The 16409-nt window shown below is 39.9% G+C and overlaps 1 protein-coding gene across 2 annotated transcripts in view; it reads left to right on the top strand.

The window, feature by feature from the left end:
• Positions 1–16409, top strand: part of EXOC4 (exocyst complex component 4) — a 375161-nt gene that overhangs the window by 253151 nt on the left and 105601 nt on the right. The window contains exon 11 of one of the 2 annotated variants that reach the window (XM_085511676.1): positions 1777–1828. The exons of the other annotated variant lie outside the window; for it this stretch is intronic. Within the exon in view, the coding sequence (XP_085367802.1) occupies positions 1777–1813 (37 nt within the window). The 3' untranslated portion in view covers positions 1814–1828. Of the gene's footprint in view, positions 1–1776; positions 1829–16409 lie in introns of those variants that run through there. 2 annotated transcript variants of the gene reach the window in all.

Below are 16409 nucleotides of genomic sequence, written 5' to 3'. Positions count from 1 at the left end.
AACTGTGACAAATTCTGATTACTCATCTTAAAAAAAAGGTGGGAAGAAGAAGCTATTAGCAAGAGCAGGAACCTCTTTGGCAGGAGCACATTAACGAGGTCAGCTTGTTTGTGTTAACAGAATGAGGGCTGGCACAGAGTTTCTTGCTGTCTGTAAGTAGGGTGTAAATGCATAGGTTAGAGGCTGCTACGTGTGACAGCTACTACTTTCACCTACAGTTTTCTTCCTAATCAGGGTTTAATCCCCTCCTTCCCGCTCTGTTTTCTCACCTTTCACAAAGGCTTTTGTGAACCAGCCACAATCTCTAGCCATTCAAAAATGAACACCATGAATCCTAGCCAAGAACTGGGGAGACTCTACTGCACACAGGTTGTCATTGCTGTATGTAGTGCCCAGAAAATGCAGAATGAGGTGCATGTGCATGAACTTTTCAACACTGTTGTCAAAATGGAAGTTAAAGGCCATCTGAACCTCTTCCCAAGCCAAACTCTTTTGTTTTGAACGTTGGCTCAGTATGTGTTTCTGGGTAAATCTTGTTTTTATAATGATCCTAAATTCTGCTTAGCCTTTTAAGCATTACAAGATAAGGAATAAGATAGAAGGAAGAAAACATCTTCCAAAAGTTTTATTGCCATCAAATTGGATAGAGTTTGCATCGTGTCTTGTGCTTGGAAGTGTTAACGTTAAGTAGCCCACTTGGACTTTCTAATATCATCCCCAGCAGTACTGAATGAGGATCAAAGAGTTTTATATTATATTTCTGCTGCTGTTTTAGTTTAACCTGAGAAGTTCCTGTGTGAGGAAGCATTTATTGAATACCCGCATCTGCATTTATATTATCAAAATAATTTCTGCTGTTACAGAGGTCTGCATACCTTGTACAGAATCAGATCTTAATTTCTCTTTTATAATACCTCATTTCTTTAAGAGACTTGTTTCTAAGGTTGCCTTTTCTTTTTTCCCCAGACCAGATTCCTTTAAGCTTTTCTTTATCGGAAACTCGTGCTTTATTTTTTCTTTTAGTTGTGAAACATTTATCACTATCTCTAGATTCTGAGAATACTTTGCAGTGAAATATATGGGAGATGAAACAAAAGGAGTGACCTGAGTGCATGGATGGTGAGATATCCTTGCTCACTGAGAGGGCCTAGATGTAAAATATGAGAATATGACATGACGAAGATAGGGCTCTTATTGTGTGATGGGACTTGTAAGGTTGGTTTGCTGGCTGTACTTTTGATTGTTTTATTGCCCGCTCTAAGTTTGTTTTACTGGCTTAAATCCAGCAAAGAATATCGTGTTTCTTTTTCCTTTGTTGCATGAGCATGGGCTGCTTAGCAGTAGTTTGGTATATACTGGCCCTTCTGCTTGTTCCTATTAATGAATGCATGACAGTTGCCCTCTTGGCCAAGGAAAAGTAAATTCACACAGCTTTAAATGCCCATTGCTAATAACCAAGCAGCAGTTGATCCTGTAAATTAATTCTTCCATTTGCTTCACATTAGGTTTTCTGGATTTGAGTACTCAAAGGCCAAAGTCTTTTGGATCATTATAGTTTCCTGATGTTCAAGTGCCTTAAAACCCAACCTTATTGGGATTCTGTAAATGCAACATGCAACCCATCTAAAACAGCACTTTCCAGAGTCTTTGGCTTTCAGATAAGCGTGTCTATCTCTTGCTTCAGTTCTCCAGTGTGTTGTAACTCAGTGTGCTTACATTCATGTACAGTACCCCTTAATGTCAGCAGGTTTTTACATTTCATTAAATTGCCTACAGATTCTCCAGTTGCTTTAATCACAAAAGAAGATGCTGACATGATATACGTGGCAATCAAAACATGAAAAACAAGTGAAAAAGTAAGTAGCAGCAGCTTTCTTGCTGCGGATGTCAATATCTTTGACAAGCAAGTGCTTGGATTGTGACACATGGTAATAGAAAGCATCCTGTTGTAAAACAGCACCAGCACCTTTAGAAAAGCATGATGCCTGGGATACCAAATTACACACTGAGTTTCTGGAGTCCTTCTTCAGTGCATTTTATGCCAATAGGAAGCCTGATCTTTCTGTTTATCATTAGGGGGAGGGGGGAAATGGCTAAACAACAACAAACCACTAAATCAGTTCAATCCAAAGCCTCCAGGCACTATGGTAATACAAATAATAAAGTAAGAAATAATAAAGTGCGGAATAGTGATGTTCAGCTTTAGGCTGAAAATGGGACTGATAAGCAGGGAGTTTAACATTAAGAAGAAATCCTTCGGGGCTTCAGCTTTCACTGATTACAGAGTGTCAGGATGGAAATTAGCATTTTTGTTGTTGTTGTTGTTTACCTCAGAAATTTAGGAAGAGACAGCAAATGAACAAAAGATGCTCTAAGGGGCCCTTCTGGAAAAAGTCCAACCATTGCAAAGTTACACAGATGAATTGATTTAATTAGTCTGTATAATACCACTTCTGCTGTGGCTTTTGAAACAGACTCATAAAAGATATTAACTGATGCAGTCTGGGTGTTGTATATTTGTTTCAAAGATGCCCATGACTCTTCCATGCTTCCTAGGTCGTAAAGAGCTTTGCAAAGCATATAACTTCCTTGTATTATTTTTTCCTTCCATTTTCTATCTTTAGTGATTAAAAATATCTGTACTGTGACTGGAAATATCTCTGTGGGGGACAGAGGCGAGAAACCTTTTTGCTACTATAAGGCTTTTAGAAATGATTTAGAAGAAAATTTCATCCCTGTAACTATGTACCAAGCATTGAGTGTGAAACTGTTGTGAAGAAAATGGATGTTTAATACCTGAGGACTTCTTACCTTTCATGGAGGAGCAGTGCCTATGTAGATGGTTGAGGCATCCACCAAAATATTAGTGAATGTTTAGAGAGTAAAGCATCTTCCTTCATCTCATGGTGATCATAGAATCATAGAATCACAGAGCCATAGAATGGCTTGGGTTGGAAGGGACCCCAAGGATCATGAAGCTCCAACCCCCACCACCACAAGCAGGGCGACCAACCTCCACATTTCATACCAGCCCAGGCTGCCCAGGGCCCCATCCAACCTGGCCTTCAACACCTCCAGGGATGGACAGGGCATCCACAGCCTCTCTGGGCAGTTCTTCCAGCACCTCAACACTCTCTTGGTAAAGATGATTAAACACATTTATATTTGTTACTAAGCACAATAACTTTGTCTCAGAGTAAGTTGCTCAATCTTTGGCCCTCATCTTGCCCTTCACAAAAGCAGCAGTTGTTATACTGAAAATTTTCATCCTGGTGAGAGCACTGAGCAAGCTGGATAACAGGGCAATTGTAGGCACTTGCAAACCATGATCTAAAGGATATTGAAGTCAGTGAAAAACCACTTCTTGACTCCAGGGTTTTGTAGACACATCATCTAGCAAAATTAGAAGTAATTTTTGAAAGAGATTCTAGTATTTCTGTTGAAATAAACCACTTTCATTTAACAGTGATGGTCTGTGGGGGAACTCCCACAAGAATTTTGGTGGTTAGGGAAGCTTTTCAGTAAAGCGCTAGAAGTACTTTGAGAAGACCCCATGTCAACAGCGCTGTGTTAGAAGGACTGTAGAATCCTTTCTCATCCAGACTTTGGAGAGTTACTGGAATGCCAGAGGCAAAATGGTGGGTAAAGCTGAATTGCTTTGAGCATGGTAATACAGATCTTGTGCATGGAGGTGTGGAGGTTTCTATGAATGAAGAACAAGTTTAAGTTTTCACTTAAACATAAGGAAACACTTTTTCTGTGTGGATGTCAAACATGGGAGTGAATTGGTCTTGGAGGCTGTGTAGTCTTCATCTTTGGAGATACCAAAACGCAACCAGACTTGATCTTGGGAGATATACTCTGCCTGCTCCTGCTTGGGCTGGAGGGTCCTCCAACCTCAAGTCTTCTCTGATTCCATGGCCTTATATCTCTTCACATTTTTCTGGTGGTTAAAACAAGATGAAAGGTCAACTATTATAGTTTCATCTGTCTTATTTTGTTAATTTAGGGTAGCAGGAATTCTCCTTTGTAATCCTTTGGGCAAGCGCTGTTGAGAGTGTTCATGGATGTAACTTCCATGGATGTCCATAGATGTAACTTTAAGCATCAAGATTAGATGGCAGGGGAAAATTTTACTATGAGAGTGATGAGGTGCTGGAACAGCTGCCCAGATCGGTTGTGGATGCCCCGTTCATACCTGGAGGTGTTCAAGGCTGGGTTGGATGGAGCCTTGGCCAACCTGGCCTAGTATTAGATATGGAGGTTGGTGGCCCTGCCTATGGCAAAAGGGTTGGAACTTGATGATCCTTGGGGTCCCTTCCAATCCGAGCAATTCTATGATACTATGATTTCAGGTTATAGAAAATATGCACAGTGGTGGAGCAACACAGGGAATTCAGCAGACAATGCAATCCTTTCTGACATGTTTTGGCTTTATGAGAGTCTGTGCATTTTGGCAGGGCTACATAGAGTCTCGTTTGCTGCTCTTTTGTACCCAGTCTTTCAAAATTGTTTTGTAATCACCGTGTAAAAACTTTGAAATAGTAAAGACTATGTTGACAAGACATAGTGCAATTACTTTGTTATGCATCTTGTTATGTTGGCGCATTTGTTTAATTAAATTCCTTGCTAATTAGAGCTGTATGTACTTGCGTTAATTATTATTTGCTTAGCACAATCAACAGTATAATTCTTTTCAGAAAAGCCACACACTTTCTAGTTAAATGAAATTACTGATTTGGTGTGCTTTTTGAAAGAATGGTTGCTCCATTTTTGTCAAATGATAGGTTGCATTCTTTAATGTGAAAGAAATTCAATTTAGACTGAGTAAAACTTAATATATTTTTAATTGGTGATGAAGCAAAGAGAGGGAAACCCAGTTTGATTTGTACCTCAGCACAAAGATGTATATTTTTTCTTACTGGATTACAAAAATGGATGGGTTTGCAATTTATCACCCACCAAGACCTTTTACTGTCTGACAAAGAAAAAGTACATTTGTCTTGTTTGTCATGAGACTTTGGAAGGAAACTACTTTCTCATCCTTGAAAAATGTAACCCATTGGAACCACTGACCTTTTACCAAGCTTTTAATTACTTTTTAAAACAGAGAGTACTATAAACAGTATTATACAGACGGATACCTATTTGTTTCTTAACTCTGTGCCCACTAGCTCTAATTTTGATTTGTGAATTTATATTTAGTCCGTAAAATTAAAAGGACCGTCACAGGGTAAATATTTTTCATCGTGTTCAATAAGGAAGCTAATAACCATGTTCTAATTGTTTCTGAGACTGGGTGCTACATGACATGGGTAGAGCTTGTGTGTGTACATACACCCACACACATATGTGTTGTCTCTACTTATCTGGCAGATGTCCTGCTCTATTTTTATACCACTGACTTCTATAGGTGGTTTCTCATTTGAACAGAGACCTGCTGATCAATACTGTTAGTACTGAGGGGATCAGTGAAGCACAGTATATTAATGTATTTAAGCTGAGGAACTCGGCAAAGCAGTAAGAAGGATGCAGCTTCATAGACCAGCGCAGTTGGAGCAGATGGAAGAAGTAATTCGTCCAAAGCAAACTGCAAACATGGCCAGGATTATGTAGCAAGATTGAAGGGATTTATTCTCATCCCAACAAGGATTAGGAATGTTTCTTTGTATTTTTTGAGATAGACTGTGCCATTGAATGAGAACTTTAACAAGGGAGGAGCAGAATATTAATGAACACAGCAAGCCTACAATGTAGATGCTTCAGTGTCTCTGTAATCACTGAAATGAAGCTGGGCAGATAATGCAAACACTCCTGAGATCTTCCTGCAGATTACACAGAAGCGGTATCTGTTCTTCTATATTCTCTAATTGCAGTTAGTCATTTATAAGGATGACACAAAATCAACAGAAAGATGAAGAATATTTAAAAACACAGCCACAGAACTTGGCGCACCGTTATTTCCATGCAATTGTCGTCTTAATCTTTCATTGGAATGCTGGCCTGTGACTGAGATACCATGGGAATAGAGTCATAAAACCAGAATTTAAGAGTCTTTCAGTGTCGTGTGTTTAAATGCTTTTCTCAACAGCAGTGCATTTTTCCAAACCAGAGTTAAATTTCTTAAAGTGCATCTTTTGTGTTAATAACCATCGTCCTTTATCTACTGGGAAATCAGCTTTTTAAAGAAATGAGAGACTCCATGCAGGGGAAAATTCCACTGTTAGGTATTGTAATTGAAGAATCATAGGAGAAAAAAATATATATATATATAGAAGAATTGGTAGAAGCATTAATGAGAAGTGCTGGAAATGCCCACTGATAGCCCTGGGCACCAGTGTTTCAGGAATCATATCCAGTCATGGCCACTGCCATCCCATATGGGGAGAGAAGCTTAGAGGGGTGAGCCCTTTTCCTAGAATCCTATAACCATTTGAGTTGGAAGGGAACCTTGGAGGTTATCTAGTACAATTCCCCTACAATGAACTGGGGTACAAACAGCTCAATTAGGAATTCAGGGAAAGGTTCTAAACCAGGGAGCAGTGGGCATGGCCCTGAGCTGACAGAGTTCACGGAGCTCTCAGGAATAGGGTTTGGGTTTGGATGATGCTGTGTGGGATGCTTTAGGGAACCTGCCTAGCAGAGGGTTGGACTCCAGGGGTCCCTTCCAACCTCCATGATTCTGTGATTCTAAGTTTGTTTCCTTATCATGGCTACTGGAGGCTCTGCATGGCAATAAAACTGGAGTGCAAAACCAAATTTTACAGGTTGAAGTCTGTCTTCCTCTGAAGTCTACTGCAAAATGTCGATCAACTTTAGCTGGGCCCATGGCTTTGTGTGGAGTCTTTCATCTGCGTGGGTGTGAGTTTTTGGCTCTGATGTACTTAGCAAAGGAGTGGAAATGTTTTAGGCTCAGTGACTTTCGCTAATTTAGTGCAGTAGATAAGACGGGAATAAAGTGGAAATAAATACATGACTGGAATAGAATATGAAATATGCGAGCAAGGCAATGTGAGTCAGGTTTTGCTTTAGTGAATTGGAAGCACAGAGATATATTTTCTTTCTGAGAGCAGAAACTAAAAAGGCAGATAAAAGCCATATTAGCCATAAGTTTCCAGGGTTTCAGAAATCCCAAGGAGATTATAAATTCTCTCCTCGTTATATGGAGAAGACCTACTGGAAATATTTTCCAGGCCTAAAACCTTTTTCCAGCAATAACATTATTGCAAATGTCATTTTTAGTTTTCGTGCTTTGTCTGTATGTTACTTCATTTGACACGGCAGAAACAAATATTGCTGAAAGAACTCAACTTTTAAAGGCAGGCATTTGGATGAGATGGTCTTTGAAGGTCTCTTCCATTGATGTATTCAATTGTATTCTGTTCTATTCTACTGTACTCTGCACTCTATTCTAAGATGTCTTCCATGCTAATGTCTGCATAGACTGGAAATTTGAACCTAGGTCTTTGACATCTTGGGTTGGTGCCTCACAAGATCAGCCTTTAGACAGTATCTTCAGCAAGCTGAACAAAATGGAGGTACATTTACATCATGATGCTGGAAGCTGTGAGATAACTGTAGGCTCCTGTGTCAAGGGAGTCTGCAAGGCTCTACTGGAAAGCCAGATGCAAAAGGGTTGTGTCTGTCTTAACACTCTCTGGAGCAAGTGATGAGCTTGAGAGAGTTCTGGTGGTTTGAGTCTAGGAAATCATGCTCTTCAGTATCAGCCTGTAGGGCACCACAGCTGCGTTTTATATCAAGTTTTAACTATAGTAAGGTACTGTATTTACAAACACCAAACAGAGATGGGGAGCAAGGGAAATTCGTGCTGTAATGATTAATGGACTCTCTGATATCCCCTGAGTTGGTATTTCTCATAGATTGAATCTTTCTCTTTGCCTGGAGGCTGAGTCTGAATTTCGTTCCGTTTCTGAAATCAGGCTGCAAACACCTGAAACATGCTGCTGTCCTAAGGCACATTACACCATCCTGTGGATCAGGGAGAGTACTGAATAGTTCCATAAAGAAAGCTCAATTTGGAGAGGCTCTGTGCATTTCTATAAGGCTCAGTTTCTCCTCGAGGGAAATGCACAACTTTAAAGTAGCTGATTTATTGTGTTTGTTATCGTGTTTTGTCCCAGGTGATGCACGCTATAGCTGCTTAAGCAGAATTAGGGAAAATCTGTTTATTTGAGGCAATGATCACATAGGAGCTTTGGTAATATGGTAATAAGACTTTAATACTAGGAGCTATTTTCTCCTCACTTCTTGTTGCGTTATCACAACGTCCTCTAATGGAGTTATCTGAAAGAGAAGAAGTCTCACAGCTCTTAAAGCATGAGAAAGACTGGGTCACGTACTCCTTTCACTCGTTGTGTTCTTGATCTTTTCTCCAATATTGAATGGGAATTGTGGACTGTTTGCACATCGGTCCACAGTGAGCTGCTTTTATCATGTCTGGCTGGAAGAAGGATTAAAATCCCATTTGCTGGTGTATGTTCCCTCCCTTTTACCCCACTAAATTCCTGTCTGCCTTCATGCTGCCGGTTGTGGTCTTACAATGGGTGACTGTGAAGCAAAGGGATAGATGCCACCAGCAATTAAACAAAGAGGTTTCCATCCAGTTCCTCCACTGTGTTTCTCCATGCAAGTAACGACTGCAGAAATGGAGATGGATTAATTTATGCATGATCTAATTAATAATAATAAAAAAGAGAAAGACCTCAGGTCTGCATGTGCAGCGTGCTATGGAAGAAATAAACTCCACAAGTAATTGCCGTTGTTGTTTAGATGTAATTGTTTCATTAGTCATCTAATAGTTCTGCAGACAGCTTCCACTTTCATGTCATTTTTGTGTTCTAATCCTTCTCTTTAAGGCTGACTTCAGTAAGGAGGAAGAAAAGAAACAGTTTTAATCCATCATTTGTTCCAAATACTGAGTATCAAAGAGGAAGGAGGGTTTAGGAATGGGAAATTTTTAATAAGACAACAAATTCATTCACTAGCTTGTTTCAAGGGGATTTTTAATATTCTAGAGCTAAATTAGACAGCAGATCCAGCATAGGCCCCAGGCTTTGACATGTGTTTTATAATGACAGTTAATTAGATGCTGTCTGCAGCAATCATAGGCTGTCATTTCTAATACATGTCTAGTAACGTGAAGGACGGAAGAACTTCCTCCCCCCCTCCTTGCTGTAATTGAAATCAGTTGCCAGAATTAACTACGAAGATATGAAATGGTAGTTTGACAGCTAATGTAGCCCTTCCCCACGTGCCATGAGGCAGGACTGTAATTCCTCCTGTGCTTGGTGTGTTGTGTATGTGTGTGGATATTGCAGAAAGGTGAAAGGGTTGTGGTTTCCTGGTACTTCAGAGGAACATTTCTGAGTTCCACCCCCAATCTGTGTTACTTTCCACAGTTCACAAGGTGGCTTGAGGTTAAGTACTGTGAGTATTTAGATACTGGTAGGACTCAAGGGTAAAAAACTGAAGTAAATTTAACAGATCCAGGCAGCATTTGTATGGATAGCTATGTCTCTTTTCCTGATGGACAACCAGATGTAACACTCTCAAAGATGAATGTTTGCATCTGGTCTAGAGCTTCAGGTAGATGCAGTTGTGCCACATCATGATCTTGACATTGACATTCCCATGTAGCAAAATATTTTGGAGAAACCTCATTTGTTCTGTCTGGAGTTCAAAGATAGTAGGTTACAGTATTCAAGAGCCATGAGCCATCCATACAGACATTCAAGAGCTTAAAAAGCATCTTAATGAATCATTGTGTGAGTCCTCTTTGCCAGTAGATCAAAACACAGCTAATGCCATGCCATGATTTGGAAGTCATGATTCTGGGCAATTATTCTGCCCATTAGGTGATCACACATGTGAGCCCAAGGACCTGTGTACTAGAACAGCTCATCAACTGACAAACCAAGGAAAAGAATCCCAGATTCTGAAGGTCATCACCATCATGGTTTTCAGATTGATCTCCTTACTGTTGATGTATTGGCCACTTGCTCAGCTACCCACTGTATTTAGAAGTCTTGACCTTAAAATACAATCTGTTGTTGAAAAGCCATCATTAAAGATGTCACCTTGAATTTAGGTGATAACATACTTATCTTCTTGTCTTCTTGAGCTGAAGGCTAAGAGTTCTTCTGTTAGCTAGCAGTGGTAGTAAAGGTTCAAAGAGGTGAAAGTCAAGTTCACTTTGTGTTCAGTGGCTCAGAGTTGACTTCATCCTCAATTGCTTTGCACAGCAGAAGTGGAGGACCTTACACTGGGATTGGTTGGTTGGTTTTGGACGTCTGTGTGTTTTTCTTTGGTTGGTTGCTTGGTTCTTTCTTGCAGTCATCACTGAATGAAGACTTTTCCTCTGAAGCCAGGTTTCTAATCCCTGTTTTCCAGTTGAAAAGGGAAATTTTCCAGCAGTGCCCTTCGACTGCCTTCTCTGAATTTACCCTTGCCTATGTCAACAGAGATTTTTCTTTGTTACTGTAATACACAGACAGCTTCTCCAGTCTTCTCCTGGTTGTTCTACCAACCCTTCTTTCCCATACTATTTATTACTGTAATTCACCAGTGACGTGGAAGTCTGTCTGGATCTGTAAGATGCTGAATTTTCAGCCTTTGAGTGGGATAATTCACCTGGTTGGATTTCTACACTTGAGACACTCTCTTGAAAACTACAACTATTGGCAGGTTTGTCCCACTCAGTAAAACTTGGAATTGTGGCTTCAAAGCACAGATGTCAATGAAGCTTGTGTCTTAGCATCATTGAAAAAAATCCTGTGCTGTAATTGTTTCATCTAATCCCTTATTAGCCTGTAATATAGTTTCCATCCTGTCAGGCTTTTTAAAATTAAATTGAAATAAATCACTAACAATATTTTGCTTCTAATTTATTCCCATCCTGGCTGCTTCAGAGACTCATAAGTAGATTGTTGTGGCGTTAATTATGATTTCATGGTCAGGTCCTGTTCCTCAATAGGACTGATACAATTTTGCCCCCATAGCGTCTTCAAACAAGAAATCTACAAACAGCCCTATGATGTCTCCCACTGCTTTAAAAGATTTGTTATAATGGAGGAATGATAAAGCAATCAAACAAATCCTATTTACTCATCCCTGCGAGAATAATTCATGCTTCGGTGAGCACTATCAATGGAAAATTACCTTTGGAGTTTAAATTTCCATTCCAAAGTTGTATTGTAGTTTTGTTTTTGTAGGCTACAAGCTTCTTCTCTTCCATGACCATGAAATTTACATCCAGTTGCCATTTTCGCTGTACAAGCAAAAAGCTTAAGTACAAAATATTTAATGGTCCTGTCTATAAATTGATATTTGTTAATAGTTTACTCGATGCTGCCGACTTCTACATGTTGTCTTTCATTTTTCAATAGTTCAAACTTGCATCCCTGTAGGTGCATGGGTTTTTTTCTTAAATCTAAACACTGTAAGCTGCAGCTGGAAATTGCTTTCCCAGGGACTGTTCAGTATCCTCTCATCCCTGTGTATTCTTTCAGCACCATTCATTTGAGGCTTTATTGGAACAACAAAAAAAAAACTCCTTTCAAAACAGTGCAAAAACAAATCTTAGCCCTTTTTAGTTGTCAAGAACTGGTATGGAAATGGTGCTGCTGTGTGCACAGTGGGGTTTTCTCCTCCTGCCTTATGTGAACTCTGCCTAGATTTTATTTCCCAAATCAAAGGAATGTTGTTCTTTTCCATCCTCTCATTCTGGCTCGTTTTTTCCATGTATCGTGTTGTCATCGCATCACTAAGAATGTGCTAATCATCTGGCTTAGAACTGCAATTCCTTGTACCAGCATTGAATGTGCTCAAGGTATGTGAGTTGTATCCCAAGTGTAGGCTCTGGGAGATAAAATGTGGGGAGATGGGTGGGGGTTCATGCATTGATTTCCAGAGCCTCGGTGGGAAGGGATGATTTGATTTGTTCTCATGTCGAGTTGTGCGTGGGAGCCCTGGGGTAGGAGTGGGATTCAGGTCTACAGAAGTAAGCACGTACTGCAAGCAGTCACCTTCCATCTTTATCCAACAGCTTTTCATATCAGACTGGAAATTTTATGAAGTGTTGAGGGAAAAAATTACTTTTCTGAGCATGCCTTTTCTTGTAAAACTTCAGACATCCTTTATTTATTTCTTATTAACTTGATTTTGGGGTCCTCAGTTCGTTAAGGTCATTGGAAAAGGAAGTGAAAGAGAAGAGCAGCAAGAGAGGTAACACATAAGGGACCTTATTGGTTTTTAATTAACTCCTCTTGACTTCAGTCAGACACTGTTGTCAACACAAGGGTTTGTAAATCTGAAGAGTGATGAGGATGATTGAGATGACATGTCAGTGCCTCTGTAATGCTGAATGCATCTACTGAGCTATGAATACATTACCTTCCAACATGCCATACTGGGATCCTAAGGTGGGGTTGAACTGAATGGGTAAAGAAATGCAAAAGCTTTTATTTTCTATTACTTTTATCCTAAACTCAGATCAAAAGATTTTCTTCAAGATCTGAGAGCTCCACTGCAGCTCCAAGTTGTACAGTTTGGGCTGATTCTCTTGGCTGGCACATCAACTTCTGTTTTAATCACAGCATCCTTACCCACACCTGTCTTCAGTTTCCAGCTAGTTCCTATATACTGTTGGTGGAATAGGAGTTGAGAATCTGCTTGTCACACCAGTGTTTTTCTATTACTTTGATATACCCAGTGTTTTGTATTCTGTCTCCTCATAGGTTCACCTTCATGTCCATTTAAGACCTACAGTCAGGTTGATTGCCTGCTGTGCAGGAGCACTGGATTATATGCTTGCTGTGGGTTGGAGGCTTTTGATGATCAGTAGGTTGCTTTGTTCCCATTCATATTACTGTGCAGGGTTCCTAGAGACAAAGCAGGGGCTGCCTGATGGCAGGGTGATGGATGTGTTGGGAAGGATGGCTACATGTGGACGGCCTGAATTTCTTCCTACTTGCCTTCACCAAGCCTTCTTTTACTTGTGTTTTTCTTTCTCCATAATGATTGACCAACAAGTTAACTTCATACTGTCATTTATTCTTATTTCTCCTTCCTTATCATTTTCTGTTCCTTTCCACTTTTCTTTCCATTTAATACCTTTCTGGAAAGTTGCATGTCTTCAGAATCACACTGGGCTTTTTAAGATAAGCTGATCTGTAGGTACTTAGAGCCTATCTCAAATAACATGGGACTGTGATACAAAAAGATATAGGTATATAAATCAGTGAATACATTGAATTGGCAGAATCCTGCATTAATTTAAACTTTCCATAGGCCTGTCTGCTGTTGCATGTATATTTCTGCTTTGCTATCTGTGCAATTATGATTATACCGATAAGTGTATGTGCATGTAAATAGAGAGAAGGAGTCAGGAACTGAGAAGAGACTAATCTGAAACTATTATTTTATCAGGGCTGACTGCTGTGTGTTAATGTTTAAGGGAAAAAAAAAAAAAACAACAAGTGAGTTATTGGATTTCTCTTCCCAGTCCCCACTTTCCCCTCATCGGTGTTTTTGCCTGAACAATATGGCATAGTTTGTGGCTCCATCTGGAGAGCTGACAGCACAGCCTGGTTATAATAAAGCTCCCAGCCTTCTTCCCTAAGTCAGTAATTAAATGACATCACTGAGCCTTAAATGCATCTGTCATAAAAGTCAGAAGGCTAAAACATCCCATTAAAGGGAGGAGAGTGGTATTGAGTGTTGGAGAAGCACAAGTGTGGAACTGCTCCAGGAAAGCTGTTTGAGACCTACTTGAGCATGGTTCATTGTAGAAGAGTTGTATCCTGGTAAGTGTGTTACTGGTTGAAGTTTTTAGGGTGATACAGTCAGATTTGACTCCAGATGTAGTTTTAAAATCAGGCTTTTGTAGTTAGCGGGAGAGATGTTGTGTATGTATATGTAGGCATTGCTTTGCTTGCAATCTCTGCATGCTTATTTTCAGCAGTATGTACAAGGGGGTGGGAGGTGCTAAGTGTTCTGTATATATAATTTGGGCTTGGATCCAACAAAAATAATTGCTCATGCGTGAGTGCTAAGTGAAGAGAAACAAAAATCGAAGCTCATAAATGTATTTTCCTTAAAAAGCCTGAGAAGCCAAAATAAGTAGTGATAAGTAGTGAGCTATTTTCACTCACCTTCTCAACTTGAAACATTCTTGTTGACATCGGAAGTAAAGCTGGGAAATGTATTTCTAAAGTTGATTGCTTTCAGTATGAAGCAGGTAAAGGGCAAAATATATATATATGTGCCAAAAGTGACATCACAGCTATCAAATTCAGCCATCTGATTTGAAGGATTCTCTATCAAAGTACCCTAAATTCCGTGTCAAAAAGAGAACAATTTGTTTAACCTCCAGTGCTGCAAAAGTACTTTGAGATATTGAAGTTTGTGTTCTTTCTTTCTCCCTCCCTCCCTCTCTCTCTCTCTCTCTTTTGCTTTTTAACCATTAGGAATCTTGATTGGAAAGCTGGAATTTCTCAGCTGTTCAAAGTGAGTGGATGGAAGATACTTAACACATTTGTGGGTCACTTTGGACCTGTTGGGCAGATAGAGATGGAAGTTTGTGTTCAGAGCTCAAATGGGTTTGCGTACTTGCAAAGTCTGCAGAGTGGGAGGGTGCTGCTTTATCGTGCAGTAGGATTTCTGACTTTAACTGCCCTTCAGATTTCAAGCACTGCATGCTTGATTTTAACCTGGTCCAGCACTTTTTGCTTATTTTCCTCATTTGTGTCCATTTTACTTGGGGCTGTAGGGACACAACACTGTTGTGAACACATGGTGAGGACATAGAATCATAGAACTCTTTGAGTTGGAAGGGACCTTTAAAGATCATCTATCCTGACTCCTCTGCAATGAACAGGGACACCTAGAGCTCCATCAAGTTGCTCAGAGCCCCATCCAGCCTGACCTTGAGTGTCTTCAAAGATGTGGCATCCACCACAACCTGTGCCAGTGCTTCATCACCCTTGTTGCAAAAAACTTCTTCCTTATGTGCAGTCTAAATCTCCCCTCTCTTAGTTTGAAACCATTTTCCCTTGTCCTATCACTCGGACCCTGCTAAAGAGTCTGTCCTCTTTCTGTATCCCCCCTTTAGATACATCAGATGTTCAGTAGCTACATGCAGTGCTATGTTATTCTGAAGTATTCAATCACACACTTTTTCTCTCCAGTTCCCATCAGATCCCAAGCGGCTCCTCTTTATAAACCGTTTCTTTCATGCCTTGGTCATTGGAGACTGAGAGATTTGTGAGCTTGTCCACCTGCATGTTGTGAGGATAGGATGTGCCACCCTGTCCATCTGCAGAAAGAGGTGACTTTAGGCAGGATGACTGCAGTTTATGTACAGATAAGCAATGGTAATCTGCAATTGTAAGGAAGGAGACTGAAAATCGAAAGATATCTTAATCTTATTCATACAGTGTTAATTTAAGGAAAGATTTAAGTTAAGCTTTAGCATGGGCTGCATCTATTTTATACCCCCCAAAATAGATCAGGTGTTCTGTGTTGGATTCACTGGGGAAATTACCCCATAAAGAACAGAATCCAAAAACTAAACAACCCCTGGAATTGCAAAGATGTGAACAGATAAGATCATCCTTATTTTCAGCAGAAAGCTTATTAAGCTTATTAAGATTTGCATTCTGGATGTCTGTGTATTCCGTGTGCTTGTGGCAAGGACTCACTTAAAAAGATACAATCTGAGAAAACTTTTGGAACTTGTTGTTTTGTGGATTTGCATTGCAGTTACAACTCAGCATCAGGAATTCGGGAGGGGGAGAGAGAGAACATAGAATCATAGAATGGCTTAGAATCATTAGGTTGGATGGGACCTTAAAGACAGACTAGTTCCAATCCTCCCTGCTGTGAACAAGGTTGCTTGCCACTCATGGTGGCAGTGGTGGGATATTTGTGTCTCCGTAGTTGTTTTTTGGTCTTTATTCCTGAGGAAGTCAGCTTGAAACTGGGATTGAGATGGAGCCTGAAGGCTCATAAATTGCAAGAGAAATTAATAAATGAAATTTTCTAACTAACTGTTGCCGTTTATCAGTTGATTTCATTTGAGTCTGACCCATTCATTCACGTTTGTGGTAGACCATATTTTATGTCTGTGGAGCTATCAAGTCCAACTATGCTCCTGTGTACATAAACCTAACGGCAGCATTTATTTTACGGTAAATATTTAAGGACTAAATCATGATACCACAGACCTTTCTTTTTCCCCCTTTGTCTATGGCTGATCTGAAACTTCTTTTCAGTGTCTGGAGGGAGTGAAAGATTTTGTTGTGGTATTTGGTATTGAATGTCCAAAGAAGGCAGATGTGTTAAAGAGGTGAATCGTGTTCTCGTTCTTCACTATTGGAGCTTAATGATCC

The sequence above is a fragment of the Coturnix japonica genome, chromosome 1 (genome assembly GCF_054131305.1).
Source record: "Coturnix japonica strain WE chromosome 1, WE-NBRP24, whole genome shotgun sequence".
In the NCBI taxonomy this organism is placed as follows: domain Eukaryota; kingdom Metazoa; phylum Chordata; class Aves; order Galliformes; family Phasianidae; genus Coturnix; species Coturnix japonica.
The sequence above is the reverse complement of the archived record's forward strand: the minus strand, read 5'-3'. Positions and strand labels throughout refer to the sequence as shown.